The following is a 20,310-nucleotide window of genomic DNA, read 5'->3' as shown; positions in this document are numbered from 1 at the left end:
TCCATGCCTCTCTTTTAATCAACTCTCTCCATGTTTCTGCCCTACGAGCTGTTCTTATTAGTTTCTCTGTCTGATGGAATAAGCCCAATAACCCAAGCGGGGTCTTATCGCTACGGCTGCCCCTGTCCCTGCCTGAGCTAAATTAGAGAAAATACAATCCCTTTAAAAAATGTATATCAGGCTTCTGAGTAGGAACAGTGCAGTGAATGAGCATTTCACCCAGGAAGCTTTAGCTTTAGGTGGCTGATCAAAGCAACGTTTTCTAATGAAAATTCTCACATTGTCCTCTTCTTTCGCTCCCCTTTTCTACCCACCCTCACCCCTCTCCCTAATCGCCCTCTCTCACCCCTCTCTCTCTCCCAGACTTGTCGTCTCGTCCTCATAGGACAGTGTTTACGAGGGCCATTGAGGCCTGCGACCTGCACTGGCAGGACACACATCTGCAGCGTGTCATCACACATGACCTCTGCACACACACACACACACACTGTCCACACGACAACCACGGCAGTGGAGGGGCACTGTTTGACGCCCGCGGCTGGCCCCTCTGGCACGGTGAGTGTGTATTTGTTGTTGGCAATGGCGAAAGGAGGGGAGGGATTTAGAAGGCAATTTTGGGGATTTTTTGTTTTATTTAGTTGAAGTAGCTTTGGTTTTGGTAGTCTATTGAAATCCCCCCTCCTTCTTGCAGAGCACGTCCCAACAGCGTGTGCGAGGGTTGACGCGCTGCGGTCACATGGTTATCCTAGGGAAGCCTTGCGATTGGCCATTGCTATTGTCAACACACTCAAACGGCAGCAACAGAAACAACTACAGCTCCTCCGCAACCACAAAAAAGGTCAGATAGTTCTTCATCGTTTCATTTATACTGTTTCACTAAAGGACGGCCTCACTCTCACTCCTGTCTTTGTCTGTACCTGTATGTTAACAATATAACAAATCAAATCAAATTTATTTATATAGCCCTTCGTACATCAGCTGAAATCTCAAAGTGCTGTACAGAAACCCAGCCTAAAACCCCAAACAGCAAGCAATGCATGTGAAAGAAGCACGGTGGCTGGGAAAAACTCCCTAGGAAAAACTCCTGAGAAAGGCCAAAAACCTAGGAAGAAACCTAGAGAGGAACCAGGCTATGAGGGGTGGCCAGTCCTCTTCTGGCTGTGCCGGGTGGATATTATAACAGAACATGGTCAAGATGTTAAAATGTTCGTAAATGACCAGCATGGTCAAATAATAATAATCATAGTAATTGTCGAGGGTGCAACAAGCACGTCCGGTGAACAGGTCAGGGTTCCGTAGCCGCAGGCAGAACAGTTGAAACTGGAGCAGCAGCATGGCCAGGTGGACTGGGGACAGCAAGGAGTCATCATGCCAGGTAGTCCTGAGGCATGGTCCTAGGGCTCAGGTCCTCCGAGAGAAAGAGAGAAAGAGAGAATTAGAGAGAGCATATTTACATTCACACAGGACACCGGATAAGACAAGAGAATACTCCAGATGTAACAGACTGACCCTAGCCCCCCGACACATAAACTACTGCAGCATAAATACTGGAGGCTGAGACAGGAGGGATCAGAAGACACTGTGGCCCCATCCGATGATGATTTTAGGGAGTTTTTCCTAGCCACCGTGCTTCTACACCTGCATTGCTTGCTGTTTGGGGTTTTAGGCTGTGTTTCTGTACAGCACTTTGTGACATCGGCCGACATAAAAAGGGCTTTATAAATACATTTGATTGTATTAACTGTGTAAATAGAGTTAGTAGTGTATTAACTGTGTAACTAGAGTAATAACAGTGTAAATAGAGTAATAACAGTGTATTAGCTGTGTAACTAGAGTAATAACAGTGTTAACTTTCGGATCAGTGGGACGCTAGCGTCCCATCTCGACAACTTCCGGTGAAATTGCAGCGCGCGAAATTCAAATGACAGAAATAGTCATATTTAACATTCATGAAAATACAAGTGTCATACATCAGTTAAAAGCTTAACTTGTTAATCCAGCCGCTGTGTCAGATTTCAAAAAGGCTTTACGGCGAAAGCACACCATGCGATTATCTGAGGACAGCGCCCAGCACACAAAAGCATTAAAAACATTTTCCAACCAGGCAGAGACGCCACGAAAGTCAGAAATAGCGATAAAATAAATAACTTATCTTTGAAGATCTTCTTCTGTTGGCACTCTAAAGGGTCCCAGCTACATCACAAATGGTCGTTTTGTCTTTATATCCCCAAAAACTCAATTTAGCTGGCGCACTTCATTCAATAATCCACCGGTTTCCCTCCTTCAAAATGAATCCCAAACGTTACCAATAAACTTCTCCAAACAAGTCAAACAAAGTTTATAATCAAACCTCAGGTACCCTAATACGTAAATACGTAGGATAATACGTGTGTTAGCTGCGTAGCTAGAGTAATACGTGTGTTAACTGTGTAGCTAGAGTAATAACTGTGTGTTATCTGTGTAACTATAGAGTAATAACAGTATGTGGTCCGTGTCCTCTCCAGAGCTGCTCCATAAAGGCATGACGTCAGTCACTAACATGGAGGGGTGGGTGGGCCACCCCCTGGACCCTATTGGCACTCTGTTCAGCACCCTACTGGACACTGGACGGGGAGACGAGGAGGGGGGCAACGCCTTCCTAGACTTCTCAGGTACACGTACGCACACACTTTCTCACTCTCTTTCCTGCATATGTAATGCATTGTAATTCTACAGTTTTTTTTTTTATTCTGCTCCATCTCTTATTCATGAGCTGTGATTGGAGGATGGCTGAGGAAGAAATTAGTGATGTCATCAGTGATGATTGGGTGTGATTGGTTCTGTCAGACAGGTACTAGTGTTCCTTTTCTTCTAGACCAGACACTGTGTGTGCTTCATTAAATAGTACCCGCAAAACACCAGTCTCAACGTCAACAGTGAAGAGGCGACTCTAGGATGCTGGCCTTCTAGGCAGAGTTGCAAAGAAAAGCCATATCTCAGATTATCCAATAAAAATCAAATATTAAGATGGGCAAAAAGAACACAGACACTGGACAGAGGAACTCTGCCTAGAAGGCCAACATCCCGGAGTTGCCTCTTCGCTGTTGACATTGAGACTGGCGTTTTGTTGGTACTATTTAATGAGGCTGCCAGTTGAGGACTTGTGAGGCGTCTGTTTCTCAAACTAGACACTTTAATGTACTTGTCCTCTTGCTCAGTTGTGCACCGGGGCCTCTCACTCCTCTTTCTATTCTGGTTAGAGCCAGTTTGCGCTATTCTGTGAAGGGAGTAGTACACAGCGTTGTACGAGATCTTCAGTTTCTTGGCAATTTCTCACATGGAATAGCCATCATTTCTCAGAACAAGAATAGACTGATGAGTTTCAGATGAAAGTTCTTTGTTTCTGGCCATTTTGAGCCTGTAATCGAACCCACAAATGCTAATGCTCCAGATACTCAACTAATCTAAAAAATACCAGTTTTATTGCTTCTTTAATCAGAACAACAGTTTTCAGCTGTGCTAACATAATTGCAAAATGGTTTTCTAATGATCAATTAGCCTTTTAAAATTATAAACTTGGATTAGCTAACACAACGTGTTATTGGAACACAGGAGTGATGATGGTTGCTGATAATGGGCCTCTGTACGCCTATGTAGATATTCCATAACAAATCTGCCGTTTCCAGCTACAGTAGTCATTTACAACATTAACAATGTACACTGTATTTCTGATCAATTGTATGTTATTTTAATGGACAAAAATGTTATTTTCTTTCAAAAACAAGGATATTTCTAAGTGACTCCAAACTTTTGAACGGTAGTGTATGTATATACACACACACACACACACACACACACACACACACACACAGTACCATTCAGAAGTTTGGACACACACAGTACCTTGCGACATGGGGCCAGGCATTATCATTCCTCAACACCTCAACATGAGGTGATGGCGGTGGATGAATGGCACGACAATGGGCCTCAGGATCTCGTCACGGTATCCCTGTGCATTCAAATTGCCATCGATAAAATGCAATTGGGTTCATTGTCCACAGCTTATGCCTGCCCATACCATAACCCCACTGCCACCATGGGGCACTCTGTTCACAACGTTGACATCAGCAAACCGCTCACCCACACAACGGCATACACGTGGTCTGCGGTTGGGAGGCCGGTTGGACGTACTGCCAAATTCTCTAAAACGACGTTGGAGGTGGCTTATGGTAAATAAATTAGCATTCAATCCTCTGGTAACAGCTCTGGTGGACATTCCTGCAGTCAGCATGCCAATTGCAAGCTCCCTCAACTTGAGACATCTGTGGCATTGTGTTGTGTGACAAAACTGCACATTTTAGTGGCTTTTTATTGTCCCCAGAACAAGGTGCACCTATGTAATGATCATGCTGTTTAATCAGCTTCTTGATATGCCACACCTGTCAGGTGGATGGATTATCTTGGCAATGGTGAAGTACTCACTAACAGGGATGTAAACAAATTTGTGCACAAAATGAGAGAAATAAGCTTTTTGTTGCTATGGAACATTTCTGGGATCTTTTATTTCAGCTCATGAAACATGGGACCAACACTTTTACATCTTGCGTTTATATTTTTGATCAACGTATATATCTCAATTACGGAACCAGCACATCAAACATTGATCATTGTGAAGCCCTAAGAGACTTTGGCCTTGGTTGAAATAAGTCATTTTGGTGCTGGAGGTAAACTAGCACCTGGACACCCAGTAGCTCTGCATCACAGAAATGGCATGTTGTAGTGTTCTGGGACAGCACAGAGCTAATTTCATAATAATGGAGGTGACTGTATTGTAGGTTATTATAGTTTTGTGTTTTTATTTATATTCGTTTTTAAGGTTTTATTTGAAATTCAGTTTAGTTTTAGTTTGTTTTCAGATCCACTTTCTTCATTTTTATTGAGTTAAAGCTTTATAAAAATGTATTTAGTTTTTATATTATTTAGTTTTTATGTTAGTGACAGAAAGAAGCCTATCCAATACACTGTTTGTGGGGGGGATGTCACTTCTTGCCACTGTGAGGCAGTAATGTATAAGGTGATGGGTCAGTTCATAGGTTAGGTTTAAAGGTAGACTCAGTGAGATGAAGTAGATACATGAAGTAAACAGCAGTAGTGGTTCAACAACCAGGAGCGTTGAAGCGCGACGCTAAACTTCTTCACTGTTTTGGTCCAGTAGCTACCAGGTTGTAGCAGCGTGAAGAGCACCGGTGCACATGCGCAGATACTCGGTGTGACCGTGTGAGAGCACTCTTGCATCGTGCTCATCTCAAAAGACGCGTTGGAGCAGATCGCTTTTGTCAAGTCGGTGCCTTTTTAACCTGTTGAGGATCTTATCCCGATCTTATCCCGGTATTGGGATTCATTGTCATGTGACCATGGCGGGGAATTCAAAACTGCAAGAGTAATCATTTCAAAAAATCAAATAATCAACTATTTTCCTCCATTTGAAAGATATATCTCCTAAATCTAACCACGCTGTCCGATTTTCAGAGGCATTACGGAGAATGCATAAAGTTAGGTTATGTGAGGAGAGTACATTGACAATAGCTGCGTGTAATGTTTAGCCAATTCAAAGAAGGGCATCAACAGACAGAAAACTAGCTAGAATTATGCACTTACCTTTGACAATCTGCATCAGATGACACTCATAGGACATTATGTTATACAATACATGCATTTTTAGTTCCATCAAGTTCATATTTATATCCAAAAACAGCATTTACAGTCGCGGTGAAATTCAGAATTTTTTTCGGCTCGAATGCACCCAGTGAATCCAGCATTACAAATCACGGAATTACTATTCGAAAACATTGGTAAATTATGATATTGTCATTCAAAGAATAATATATTATCATCTCGTAATTGCTACCGAAGGGCCAGATCTCAAAATAACTTTACTGGGAAATCACATTTTGTATAAACTGGGTACTATGCTAACAACAATAAGCTATATGCTAAGCTAAGCTAAGCTATACCGTTAGCATTAGCATCATCTAATATCGATAATAACATTCTAAATATCCCCTTACCTTTGATTATCTCCATCAGAAGGCGCTGCCAGAGATCCCAGGTCCAGAACAAATGTGGTTTCTTTTGACAAAGTTCATAATTTATGTCCAAATAGTTAGCGTTCAGTAGGCTCCCACAAAATGAGGTGGGCAGTGTAAAGTCACGTCGAAAAACTAAAGAAAACCTAGTAAATAATCTATTTACGTTTGTTTAAACATGTCAAACGTTGTTTAGCACTAATCTTTTGTTCCATTTTTAACGTGAAACATCAGTAAACATCAGTAATATTTTCACACAACCTATCAAGTGTCTAGAATAAACGATAATGACAAAGGCACTCTTCTCAGATTCATGCGCAGGCGCAAAAAATGAAGTGATGACGTGTCAACTTGTAAGCTTTCTAATTCGGTGTGTATTTATCACAGATGCTTCAAACAACTTTCTAAAGATCGTTGACATCTAGTGGAAGCAGTAGGAGTTGCGAACTGAATCCTTTCTCACTGTGGTATCTTTAAAACAATGACACTAAATAGTACAGCCACAAAATTCTCATTTTTTTTAATCTATTTTTCTCAGGTTTCTGCCTGCAATATGAGTTTTGTTATACTTACAGACACCATTCAAACTGTTTTAGAAAATTCAGAGTGTTTTCTATCCGAATGTGTTAATAATATGCATATCCTAGCTTCTGAGTTGGTGTAGGAGGCAGTTAAAAATGGGCACATATTTTTTTCAAAATTCTCAATACTGCCCCCGTGGCCCGTAGAGGTTAAAGTGTGTTGCGTTCTGGGGAAAAGAATTGTCAGACATGTCGACTGCATGAACTTTACAAAAATGATGTGGTCTAAGGTGAAGTTTTGACTGCAGTCGATTGCAAGTTTCTGCAGTTGCTCCTCACGGACTTCATCCTGCAGCCATCGCCTGCACGGTGGGAGGCTCAATTGTCAAATAATCATTAGGGTGTTTTTGTTTGACCCACACGAATGTGACCAAACACATGACTGAAACAGGAACCAATTTTCCTTAATTTATGTGTACAGTGGATATATAGAAATACATGTGATTTGAGGCTCTCTCTAATTGATTCTGCATGGTGTACATGCATAATAATAATAATATGCTTTCAGTGTGTGATATGGGGGTGGGACATTACAAAGAAAACCTTTTTAGAAACAGTGGCAACACTGCCATGTTGATCTGAGTGAGCCTTGCTGTTAGAAAACCACATTAGTGTCCGACTGTTGCAGAGTCACCTCCCCCAACTCCACTCCTTGACTTTTGTCTACAGTTGATTTCTTTAGCCTTGCCACTCAAATGTGCCCAATCTCTGCAGGGCTGCTCGTTATCTCACTGAGTCTATCAGTAAATTATAAAGTCAATCTCAATGTGCCCTGCCAGATTCAGAAGCTTGAAAACCCCACTAGGGGAAAAAAGCTTGAAAACCCCACTAGGGGAAAAAAGCTTGAAAAATAGCTTGAAAACCCCACTAGGGGGAGAAAAGCTTGAAAAATAGCTTGAAAACCCCACTAGGGGAGAAAAGCTTGAAAACCCCACTAGGGGGAGAAAAGCTTGAAAACCCCACTAGGGGGAGAAAAGCTTGAAAACCCCACTAGGGGGAGAAAAGCTTGAAAAATAGCTTGAAAACCCCACTAGGGGGAGAAAAGCTTGAAAACCCCACTAGGGGAAAAAAGCTTGAAAACCCCACTAGGGGGAGAAAAGCTTGAAAACCCCATTCGATTTTTGCCTCTCAAGAACTAAAACTGAACATAATTCAAGATGTTTTTTATTTTGTTTTCGAGTCAAAGATGATAATAGGAGTGTTTTTTTTTGTTGTTGTTTTTTTTAAACAGATTTTATTAATTATATATATTTCAGTTGAGTTTCAGTTTTAATTTACTATAATAACCTTACTGTACACACAATCTGACAGATTGATCCACAACCTTGCTGTAGATTGAATCTGACAGATTGATCCACAACCTTGCTGTAGATTGAATCTGACAGGTTGATCTACAACCTTGCTGTAGATTGAATCTGACAGGTTGATCTACAACCTTGCTGTAGATTGAATCTGACAGATTGATCCACAACCTTGCTGTAGATTGAATCTGACAGATTGATCCACAACCTTGCTGTAGATTGAATCTGACAGATTGATCCACAACCTTGCTGTAGATGGAATCTGACAGATTGATCCACAACCTTGCTGTAGATTGAATCTGACAGGTTGATCTACAACCTTGCTGTAGATTGAATCTGACAGATTGATCCACAACCTTGCTGTAGATTGAATCTGACAGGTTGATCCACAACCTTGCTGTAGATTGAATCTGACAGGTTGATCTACAACCTTGCTGTAGATTGAATCTGACAGATTGATCCACAACCTTGCTGTAGATGGAATCTGACAGATTGATCCACAACCTTGCTGTATTGAATCTGACAGATTGATCCACAACCTTGCTGTAGATGGAATCTGACAGGTTGATCCACAACCTTGCTGTAGATTGAATCTGACAGATTGATCCACAACCTTGCTGTAGATGGAATCTGACAGATTGATCCACAACCTTGCTGTAGATGGAATCTGACAGATTGATCCACAACCTTGCTGTAGATTGAATCTGACAGGTTCATCCACAACCTTGCTGTAGATTGAATCTGACAGATTGATCCACAACCTTGCTGTAGATTGAATCTGACAGATTGATCCACAACCTTGCTGTAGATGGAATCTGACAGGTTGATCCACAACCTTGCTGTAGATTGAATCTGACAGATTGATCCACAACCTTGCTGTAGATTGAATCTGACAGATTGATCCACAACCTTGCTGTAGATTGAATCTGACAGGTTGATCCACAACCTTGCTGTAGATTGAATCTGACAGATTGATCCACAACCTTGCTGTATTCAATCTGACAGATTGATCCACAACCTTGCTGTATTGAATCTGACAGATTGATCCACAACCTTGCTGTTTCACTGTATTAGATTTGGTAACATTTCAAAGACGTGCTGTTTTTTTATGTGGTTTCTTTTGTTTCGTTTCTTTCTTTTTCTTTCTACAGGCTCTGTGAGTTCAGCCAAAAGGTCGGAGCCCCACCTCTTCCCAGCACAACACTTCCTGGACGATGGCCAATCGTTCGTAGCACTGGCTGTAGAGACGGCTCTGATTGGCTTAGGGCAGCAGAGGGTGATGCCTGACGGCCTATACGCCCAGGAGAAGGTGTGTCGCAACGAAGAGCAGCTATTGGCCAAGCTCCAGGAAGTGGAACTGAATGATGCCCTGGTCAAGATCTTCCGCAAGCAAGCAGTCTTCCTGCTAGAGGGTGAGGGGGAGATATACACACACACATATCACACACACACACACCCTCTCTCTCTACCTCTCTACCTCTACTCCCTAACCCGGTATTCTGTCTCCTGTAGCTGGTCCATACAGTGGTCTAGGAGAGTTGCTCTACAGAGAGAGTGTTCCCATGCATACTTTCGCCAAGTATCTCTTCACCTCCCTACTACCTCACGACGCTGAACTGGCGTACAAAATTGCACTGAGAGCCATGAGGTGAGTACAAAACGCACACACAAACCTGTATCAGAAAATAACACTTCAGTTGAAAAAGGAGCTCAGCCTCATTTGAGTCTCAAATTCTGTGTGTGTGTCTGTGACGAGACAGGAAGCTATCCTGGGTGCTGTTTAATCACAAAGCTCCCTTTCGCTGGAATCCTTATTAAATAATTAAACAGCACTGAAAATGAGTTCAGGAGAATGGTTGGTTGAATAATACAGTTTTATTTATATATCAACTCAGCAAAAAAAGAAACATCCCTTTTTCAGGACCCTGTCTTTCAAAGATAATTCGTAAAAATCCAAATAACTTCACAGATCTTCATTGTAAAGGGTTTAAACACAGTTTCCCATGCTTGTTCAATGAACCATAAACAATTAATGAACATGCATCCGTGGAACGGTCGTTTGGACACTAACAGCTTACAGACGGTAGGCAATTAAGGTCACAGTTATGAAAATGTAGGACACTAAAGAGGCCTTTCTACTGACTCTGGAAAAACACCAAAATCAAGATGCCCAGGGTGCCTGCGCTCATCTGCGTGAACGTACCTTAGGCATGCTGCAAGGAGGCATGAGGACTGCAGATGTGGCAAGGGAAATAAATTGCAATGTCCATACTGTGAGACACCTAAGACAGCACTACAGGGAGACAGGACGGACAACTGATTGTCCTCGCAGTGGCAGACCACATGTAACAATACCTGCACAGGATCTGTACATCCTAACATCACACCTGCGGGACAGGTACAGGATGGCAACAACAACTGCCTGAGTTACACCAGGAATGCACAATCCCTCCATCAGTACTCAGACTGTCCGCAATAGGCTGGACTGAGGGCTTGTAGGCCTGTTGTAAGGCAGGCCTACAGGCCCGGCTGTGGAACTTGTTCAGTTTATGTCTCAGTTGTTGAATCCTGTTATGTTCATACAAATATTTACACGAGAGAGAGAGAGAGAGAGAGAGAGAGAGAGAGAGAGATCTACAAGGTGTCGAAGCGGTCCACAGGGATTCTGGCCCATGCTTCCTACAGTTGTGTCAAGCTGGCTGGATGTCATTTAGGTTGTGGACCATTCTTGATGCACACGGGAAACTGTTGAGCGTGAAAAACCCAGCAGGGTTGCAGTTCTTGACACAAACTGGTGTGCCTGGCATCTACTACCATACCTTGTTCAAAGGCACTTAAATCTTTTGTCTTGCCTATTTACCATTTGAATGGCACACACACAATCCATGTCTCAAAGCATAAAAATCCTTGTTTAACCTGTCTCCTCCCTTTCATCTACACTGGATTTAACAGGTGGCATCAGTAATCCAGCTTTCACCTGGATTCACCTGGTCAGTCTATCATGGAAAGGGCAGGTGTCCATAATGTTTTGTGCACTCGTTTATGACGTGGAGTTTCATTTGGGTATCTTTCTGACCGTTGAGAGGCTTATGAAAGGTTTATACAACTTTATTTAATTTTGCCCATGTTAAACTCCTCTGAATTGTATTATATTTAAATCTTTATTTTCAACAACCCAGTCTAGAATCAGCATCAGATATAGCAAGTGGCATGAAGACTTTCTATTTCTGAACTCTGCTTTAACAGAAGTACTGAATCTTGCAGAGAGACTAGGATTTCCCATAAGCCTTAGAAGACCCCTTAAAGGCCCATGCTTCCTTATTAGAAGCAAAACAGTTATATTAAACATCAGTGTATTAAATGTGTGTCTTTAGGTTACCGGTCCTGGAAACCACAGCTCCATCAGGTGATCTATCCAGACCTCACCATATAGTATCTATGGTCCCTAACCGCTACCCTCGCTGGTTCACTCTGTCTCACATAGAGTCACAACAATGTGAACTGGCCTCCACCATGCTTACCGCAGCCAAAGGTACGTACATAAACAAACGTACTGTATGTACGAACACACACGCTGTACAAACACAAAAATACACACATGCTCAGACAATAATGTTATTTTTTCTGCAAATAGGTGGTTTTAAATTGGGTTTTTGTCTCTCAGGTGATGGGCGTAAGTTAGAAACGGTGTTAGAGTCCATCCAGAAGAACATCCACTCCTCGTCTCACATCTTCAAACTGGCTCAGGATGCCTTCAAGATCGCTACTCTGATGGACAGCCTGCCAGACCTCACACTGCTTAAAGTCTCACTGGAGCTGGGCCTTCAGGTAACATATTTCCCCTACGGTCAAATGTTTTAGCCACCCCCATTTTCCCAGTTTTATAGACATTTATGCAGTTCAAGTCCAGTGAATATCCTGAAATGGTACAAAGGTAAGTGGTAAACTGCCAGAGGTTTAAAAAATGTTTAGGTTACCAAAAACTGAAAAATAATGTACATTTCACAGTTATTTAAAAAGGCCTTTTTCAGGGAACAAATAATGGGTTAACAACTTACAGCTGTTCTGCAGCGATGGAAGTAAATTTGAAAATTGATGCGAAAAATTCCTACATGTGTCCCAACTTTTGTTGATTACTTACAAACCCTCTGTCTGTATTAAAGCGGTGTTGGAACAGACTGTTACTACACACTCTTAAGCATTATTTGGACAGTATTGTACTACAGGAAGTAGTATATTGCTATCATAATGGCGAGGAAAAAGGCAATTAACAAAGGAAGACAGACCATTATAACCCTTAAAAGTGTAGGTCTTTCCTTTCGAGAAATTGCAAAGAAAGCCAAGGTGTCACCATCAAAAAGCACTTGAAACTCTGACAGGAAGAGGTCTGGCAGACCCAAAGCCACAACAGAATCAGAAGACATGTTTCTGAGAGTCAACAGCTTGGGTGATAGGCGACTCACAGGATATCTTCTTCAAGCACAGCTTAACACTGGTCGAAGTAATCAAGTCTCAGTTTCAACTGTGAAGAGAAGACTTCGAGCTGCATGTTTGACAGGTCGAGTGGGGGTAAGAAAGCCATTGCTAAATATGAAAAAGAGGCTTGCCTGGGCCATGAAGCACTGCCAATGGACTACTGAAGACTGGCAGAAGGTCTTATGGACTGATGAATCAAAATGTGTAATCTTCGGTTCATCACGCAGGGTTTTGGTACGCCGTTGAGTAGGCGAAAGGATGGTTCCTCAGTGTGTGACACCAACTGTCAAACATGGAGGAGGAAGCGTGATGGTCTGGGGCTCTTTGCTGGATCCAGAGTCGGCTACTTGCACAGAGTGAATGGCACCCTGAACCAAAACGGCTACCACAGCATTTTGCAGCACCATGCAATACCCTCTGGTGTACACCTAGTTGGTCAGGGGTTCATCCTACAGCAAGATAATGACCCAGAACATACTCCCCAGGCTATGGGGTTCATCCTACAGCCAGATAATGACCCAGAACATACCCCCCAGGCTATGGGGTTCATCCTACAGCAAGATAATGACCCAGAACATACTCCCCAGGCTATGGGGTTCATCCTACAGCCAGATAGATAATGACCCAGAACATACTCCCCAGGCTATGGGGTTCATCCTACAGCCAGATAATGACCAAGAACATACTCCCCAGGCTATGGGGTTCATCCTACAGCCAGATAGATAATGACCCAGAACATACTCCCCAGGCTATGGGGTTCATCCTACAGCCAGATAATGACCCAGAACATACTCCCCAGGCTATGGGGTTCATCCTACAGCCAGATAATGACCCAGAACATACCCCCCAGGCTATGTCAGAACTACCTTAGAAGAAAAGAACAAGACGGAAGGCTTCAAATCATGGAATGGCCAGCACGGTCTCCAGACTTAAACTCCATGGTGCTGGTTTGGGATGAACTGGGCAGAAGGGTGAAAGTAAAGCAACCTACAAGTGCAACACATTTGTGGGAACTTCTGCAACAGTGTTGGGACGGAATTTCCGAGCAATATTTGATTTCCATTGTAGAAAGAATGCCACGAGTGTGTCTGCAAAAGGTGGCTACTTTGAGTCAAAAATGTAGATTGCATTCTGTTAAACAAAAAAGAAATCATGTAATTGTTTTGTTTATTTGTTCTATGATTTAATTTGAGTACGTTAAGACATTAAACTGTGTGAATTTCAACAACAAAAAATGTAGGTGTTCTAAAACTTTTGACCAGTAGTATACATACATACATACAGTTGAAGTCTGAAGTTTACATACACCTTAGCCGAATACATTTAAACTCAGTTTTTCACAATTCCTGACATTTAATCCTAGTTCAAATAACCTGTTTTAGGTCAGTTAGAATCACCACTTTATTTTAAGAACGTGATATGTCAGAATAATAGTAGAGAGAATGATTTATTTCAGATTTTATTTCTTTCATCACATTCCCAGTGGGTCAGAAGTTTACATACACTCAATTAGTATTTGGTAGCATTGCCTTTAAATTGTTTAACTTGGGTCAAATGTTTCGGGTAGCCTTCCACAAGCTTCCCACAATAATTTGGTGTAATAAGCTGGTGTAACGGAGTCAGGTTTGTAGGCCTCCTTGCTCGCCCACGCTTTTTCAGCTCTGCCCACACATTTTCTATAGGATTGGAGGTCAGGGCTTTGTGATGGCCACTCCAATACCTTGGCTTTGTTGTCCTTAAGCCATTTTGCCACAACTTTGGAAGTATGCTTGGGGTCATTGTCCATTTGGAAGACCCATTTGCGACCAAGCTTTAACTTCCTGACTGATGTCTTGAGATGTTGCTTCAATATATCCACATAATTTTCCTGCCTCATGATGCCATCTATTTTGTGAAGTGCACCAGTCCCTCCTTCAGCAAAGCACCCCCACAACATGATGCTGCCACCCCTGTGCTTCATGGTTGGGATGGTGTTCTTCGGCTTGCAAGCCTCCCCCTTTTTCCTCCAAACGTCACAATGGTCATTATGGCCAAACAGTTCTATTTTTCTTTCATCAGACCAGAGGACATTTCTCCAAAAAGTACGATATTTGTCTCGATGTGCAGTTGCAAAACATAGTCTAGCTTTTTTATGGAGGTTTTGGAGCAGTGGCTTCTTCCTTGTTGAGCAGCCTTTCATGTTATGTCGATATAGGACTCATTTTACTGTGAATATAGATACTTTTGTACCTGTTTCCTCCAACATCTTCACAAGGTCCTTTGCTGTTGTTCTGAGATTGATTTGCACTTTTTGCACCAAAGTACGTTCATCTCTAGGAAACAGAACGCGTCACCTTCCAGAGCTGTATGACGTCTGCGTGGTCCCATGGTGTTTATACTTGCGTACTATTGTTTGTACAGATGAACGTGGTACCTTCAGGCGTTTGGAAATTGCTCCCAGGGATGAACCAGACTTGTGGAGGTCTACAATTTTTGTTCTGAGGCCTTGGCTGATTTCTTTTGATTTTCCTATGATGTCAAGCAAAGAGGCACTGAGTTTGAAGGTAGGCCTTGAAATACATCCACAGGTACACCTCCAATTGACTCAAATATTGTCAATTAGCCTATCAGAAGCTTCTAAAGCCATGACATAATTTTCTGGAATTTTCCAAGCTGTTGAAAGGCACAGTCAACTTAGTGTTTGTAAACTTCTGACCCACTGGAATTGTGATACAGTGAAATAATCTGTCTGTAAACAATTGTTGGAAAAATTACTTGTCATGCACAAAGTATATGTCCTAACCGTCTTGCCAAAACTAAAGTTTGTTAACAAAGAATTTGTGAAGTGGTTGAAAAACGAGTTTTAATGACTCCAACCTAAGTGTATGTACACTTCAGACTTCAACTGCATATAAACTCAGCAAAAAAAGAAACATCCTCTCACTGTCAACTGCGTTTATTTTCAGCAAACTTAACAAAATAAGTAAATATTTGTATGAACATGTCAAGATTCAACAACTGAGACATAAACTGAACAAGTTCCACAGACGTGACTAACAGGTATGGAATAATGTGTCCCTGAACAAAGGGTGGTCAAAATCAAAAGTAACAGTCAGTATCTGGTGTGGCCACCAGCTGCATTAAGTACTGCAGTGCATCTCCTCTTCATGGACAGCACCAGATTTGCCAGTTCTTGCTGTGAGATGTTAACCCCACTCTTCCACCAGGAGACCTGCAAGTTCCCGGACATTTCTGTTGGGAATGGCCCTAGCTCTCACCCTCCGATCCAACAGGCTCTTCGCTGGCCGTAGCAGAACACTGACATTTCTGTCTTGCAGGAAATCATGCACAGAACGAGCAGTATAGCTGGTGGCATTGTCATGCTGGAGGGTCATGTCAGGATGAGCCTGCAGGAAGGGTACCACATAAGGGAGGAGGATGTCTTCCCTGTAATGCACAGCGTTGAGATTGCCTGCAATGACAACAAGCTCAGTCTGATGATGCTGTGACACACCGCCCCAGACCTTGACGGACCCTCCACCTCCAAATCGATCCCGCTCCAGAGTACAGGCCTCGGTGTAACGCTCCTTCCTTTGACGATAAACGCAAATCCGACCATCACCCCTGGTGAGACAAAACCGCGACTCGTCAGTGAAGAGCACTTTTTGCCAGTCCTGCCTGGTCCAGCGAAGGTGGGTTTGTGACCATAGGTGATGTTGTTGCCGGTGATGTCTGGTGAGGACCTGCCTTACAACAGGCCTACAAGCCCTCAGCCTCTCTCAGCCTATTGCAGACAGTCTGAGCACTGATGAAAGGATTGTGCGTTCCTGGTGTAACTCGGGCAGTTGTTGTTGCCATCCTGTATCTGTCCCGGAGGTGTGATGTTCGGATGTACCGATCCTGTGCAGGTGTTGTTACACGTGGTCTGCCACTGCGAGAACGATCAGCTGTCCGTCCTGTCTCCCTGTAGTGCTGTCTTAGGCGTCTCACAGTACGGACATTGCAATTTTTTGCCCTGGCCACATCTGCAGTCCTCATGCCTCCTTGCAGCATGCCTAAGGCACGTTCACGCAGTTGAGCAGGGACCCTGGGCAGCTTTTTTATTTTGGTGCTTTTCAGAGTCAGTAGAAAGGCCTCTTTAGTGTCCTAAATTTTCAGAACTATGACCTTAATTGCCTACCATCTGTAAGTTGTTAATGTTTTGACGACCGTTCCACGGGTGCATGTTCATTAATTGTTTATGGTTCTTTGAACAAGAATGGGAAACGGTGTTTAAACCCTTTACAATGAAGATCTGTGAAGTTATTTGGATTTTTACGAATTATCTTTGAAAGAGAGGGTCCTGAAAAAGGACAGTTATTCTATTTTTGCTGAGTTATTTATACACACACACACACACATATATATGCATGCACGCAAGCAAACAAACACACCTCCCTAACCTGTACCTGTTCCTTTCTTCCCTGAAGGTGATGAGAATGACTCTGTCCACGTTGAACTGGAGGAGGAGAGAGATGGTACGGTGGCTGGTCACCTGTGCCACAGAAGTTGGTGAGTTACTATTCAAATGCTGTTTTCCAGTGTGTGTGGCTGCAGAACAGAAGTATCCTGTTGTTGAATGGGTTCCCATTTCCAATGTGCATAATGTCAACTGTGGTGTATCAACTGGGGTGTATGAGTGATGTATGTGTGTGTAGAACATATTTTCATGACCTCACCACCTTCTCCTCTGCTCTCCACTGCTGTAGGTGTGTATGCGTTGGACAGCATCATGCAGAGTTGGTTCACCCTGTTCACCCCGACCGAGGCCACCAGCATCGTGGCCACCACCGTCATGTCCAACACCACCATCGTCCGGCTGCACCTGGACTGTCACCAGCAGGAGAACCTGGCCTCCTCCGCCCGGACACTGGCCCTCCAGTGTGCCATGAAGGACCCCCAGAACTGTTCCCTCTCCGCCCTCACCCTCTGTGAGAAGGACCACATCGCCTTCGAGACAGCCTACCAGATCGTTCTGGACGCGGCCGTCACGGGGATGAGCTACACACAGCTCTTTACGATAGCCAGGTACATGGAGCACAGAGGATATCCCATGAGGGCATACAAGCTGGCCACACTAGCCATGGCCCACCTTAACCTCAGCTACAACCAGGACACCCACCCGGCTATCAACGACGTGCTGTGGGCCTGCGCTCTGAGTCACTCTCTGGGGAAGAATGAGCTGGCTGCCGTCATCCCCCTGGTGGTGAAAAGTGTGAAGTGCGCCACTGTGCTGTCAGACATTTTGAGACGGTGCACATTGACCACGCCGGGCATGGTGGCGCTGCACAGCCGCAGGAACTCTGGGAAGCTGATGTCGCTGGACAAGGCTCCACTCAGGCAGCTGCTGGACGCCACCATTGGAGCCTACATCAACACCACGCACTCTCGCCTCACGCACATCAGCCCGCGCCACTACAGCGAGTTTATAGAGTTCCTCAGTAAGGCCAGAGAGACGTTCCTCATGGCCCAGGACGGACACATCCAGTTTACCCAGTTCATAGACAACCTCAAACAGATCTACAAGGGCAAGAAGAAACTCATGATGCTCGTACGGGAGAGGTTCGGTTGACGAAAGACTAAACTTAAAAACTATTGTGATTGGTCGATGGATCTATTGAGATGGAGATTGAGAGCGATCACGCCCCCTTTTACTTGATTCTGCCTTTGTATCCCTTTTAACTTAAAAAGTGACGGAAAAAGTGAAAGAAAAACCTGAAAACAACAAAGGCCACATCGGTATTAATGTGTATAGACCCTATTTAGTTCACAAACAAGCGAACAAAAAATAAAATTGTCATGTTGTGGAAGTGTGTGTGTGTGTGTGTGTGTGTGTGTGTGTGTGTGTGTGTGTGTGTGTGTCCCTTTATGTATAAAGACAGTGTGAAAGAGTGTAAGAGAGAGAGAGAGAGAGAACTAAAGAGAAAAATAAAATCTTTTTACACTGAGTATATGTTGTCCAGTGGCGAGATGTCCACATAGCACTCCTGTCCCCCTCTGTTAAATGCTCACAGCTCAGAGACAATGAGACAAACAAGGCTTAAAACCAAACAGAGCAACTCCATCAGACGTGACCAGTACCTCGTACGGACCCAGCTTTATTCCCCCCTTGTCCTTAGCCCTTCCTTCCCCCACTCAGTGTAGTCAGTGTGTGTTAACAGTTAAATAACAACACAAACAGTTCACTATCCACTTCAGTCTTCAATTTATTGTTTTTTTTCTCTTTAGTAACAGAGATCACCAACTCCAGGTTGACTGTCTGCTGTGGCTTTAGTAACAGAGATCACCAACTCCAGGCTGACTGTCTGCTGTGGCTTTAGTAACAGGGATCACCAACTCCAGGCTGACTGTCTGCTGTGGCTTTAGTAACAGAGATCACCAACTCCAGGCTGACTGTCTGCTGTGGCTTTAGTAACAGAGATCACCAACTCCAGGTTGACTGTCTGCTGTGGCTTTAGTAACAGAGATCACCAACTCCAGGTTGACTGTCTGCTGTGGCTTTAGTAACAGGGATCACCAACTCCAGGTTGACTGTCTGCTGTGGCTTTAGTAACAGGGATCACCAACTCCAGGCTGACTGTCTGCTGTGGCTTTAGTAACAGGGATCACCAACTCCAGGCTGACTGTCTGCTGTGGCTTTAGTAACAGAGATCACCAACTCCAGGCTGACTGTCTGCTGTGGCTTTAGTAACAGAGATCACCAACTCCAGGCTGACTGTCTGCTGTGGCTTTAGTAACAGAGATCACCAACTCCAGGCTGACTGTCTGCTGTGGCTTTAGTAACAGAGATCACCAACTCCAGGCTGACTGTCTGCTGTGGCTTTAGTAACAGAGATCACCAACTCCAGGCTGACTGTCTGCTGAGGCTCTGCAATGTTGTTTACCCTGTGTTTTAGACACGTGCAGAAACACATAGTAACGGACACATTCAGAAACTCATGCAGTTGCAGAAACAACCTGCAAACACACACTTGCAGAAAAACACAATTATACTGTCATAGTGCTTGCGCTTGTGGAAACTTAGCAACTATCAACATACATTCTCAGGGATTTCTCAACAAAAAAAGCAAAGGAAAATAAAAAAGAGAGAATGAGAGCATTTTATTGTACTGTATATATGATAGTATATGTCTGAATATTGAAAACAAATGTATACGTTAACTAATTTATTAAATCATATTCTATGTAATGCAAAATACTTGAAGCTGCAGTACCATGGTTTTTATAACCAAAACATATCAGAAGGACTTTTAAAACGTGTCGCGTTGCGTCATCAGGGGCCAGGACAATGGTCAAAGGTTAGGGGTCATCTCAGTAGGACTGTTAGCTGGGCGACCCCGGAGAGACAGACAGACTGACATCCACTGGACTGCTTGACAGGATCCGGCTGTTTGCAAAAAATGACATGGATGTTGTATTTTGTATGGACCAGCAAAATATATGTATCCTCCAGTTGAACACAGTTGTATTGGGCAGCGTGGTATAAGAGGAGAGAAAGAGAGAGAAACTGCCCAGGAGCCCGATCAGTGAGCCTTAGCATTACAAATGGAGAACTCCGGCCCAGGGCCTACGAAGCCGTGAAATGTAGATCCCACATAATCCCTGACTCTTTACTAATAATTAGCATAGTAATACGCTGTGGTGAAATTTGGTTTGTTCACGCATCATGTCTCCTTCCACAGTGTTCAAGTCACAAAAAAGAATCTCCATTATATGCACAACAACAAATGAAAACATGTACATGCCTCTACAACGAACCTACAACATGCCTCTTCTGTCGACTCCTTGACTGTGCAGGACAGAAAGTTGCTATGTTGGTCTTGACTGTTCAATTTTGTTTTGTTACGCTTTTTTATATGTTTCTCCTTT

The 20,310-nt window shown here is 43.4% G+C and overlaps 1 protein-coding gene across 1 annotated transcript in view; it reads left to right on the top strand.

Annotated features, from left to right (window-relative positions):
• The window catches only part of LOC115149308 (zinc finger SWIM domain-containing protein 6-like), a 57,384-nt gene extending 37,866 nt beyond the window's left edge, over positions 1 to 19,518 (top strand). Inside the window, exons 6-14 of the mRNA XM_029692061.1 lie at positions 364 to 555; positions 692 to 838; positions 2,505 to 2,651; positions 9,099 to 9,359; positions 9,460 to 9,595; positions 11,322 to 11,479; positions 11,612 to 11,775; positions 16,872 to 16,953; positions 17,151 to 19,518. Of these exons, the coding sequence (XP_029547921.1) occupies positions 364 to 555; positions 692 to 838; positions 2,505 to 2,651; positions 9,099 to 9,359; positions 9,460 to 9,595; positions 11,322 to 11,479; positions 11,612 to 11,775; positions 16,872 to 16,953; positions 17,151 to 18,013 (2,150 nt within the window). The 3' untranslated portion in view covers positions 18,014 to 19,518. The remainder of the gene's footprint in view (positions 1 to 363; positions 556 to 691; positions 839 to 2,504; positions 2,652 to 9,098; positions 9,360 to 9,459; positions 9,596 to 11,321; positions 11,480 to 11,611; positions 11,776 to 16,871; positions 16,954 to 17,150) is intronic.
• Positions 19,519 to 20,310: the final 792 nt, after the last annotated feature.

This window comes from Salmo trutta, chromosome 15 (genome assembly GCF_901001165.1).
Source record: "Salmo trutta chromosome 15, fSalTru1.1, whole genome shotgun sequence".
NCBI classification, from domain to species: Eukaryota; Metazoa; Chordata; class Actinopteri; order Salmoniformes; family Salmonidae; genus Salmo; species Salmo trutta.
This window is presented reverse-complemented; position numbering and strand designations above follow the sequence as displayed.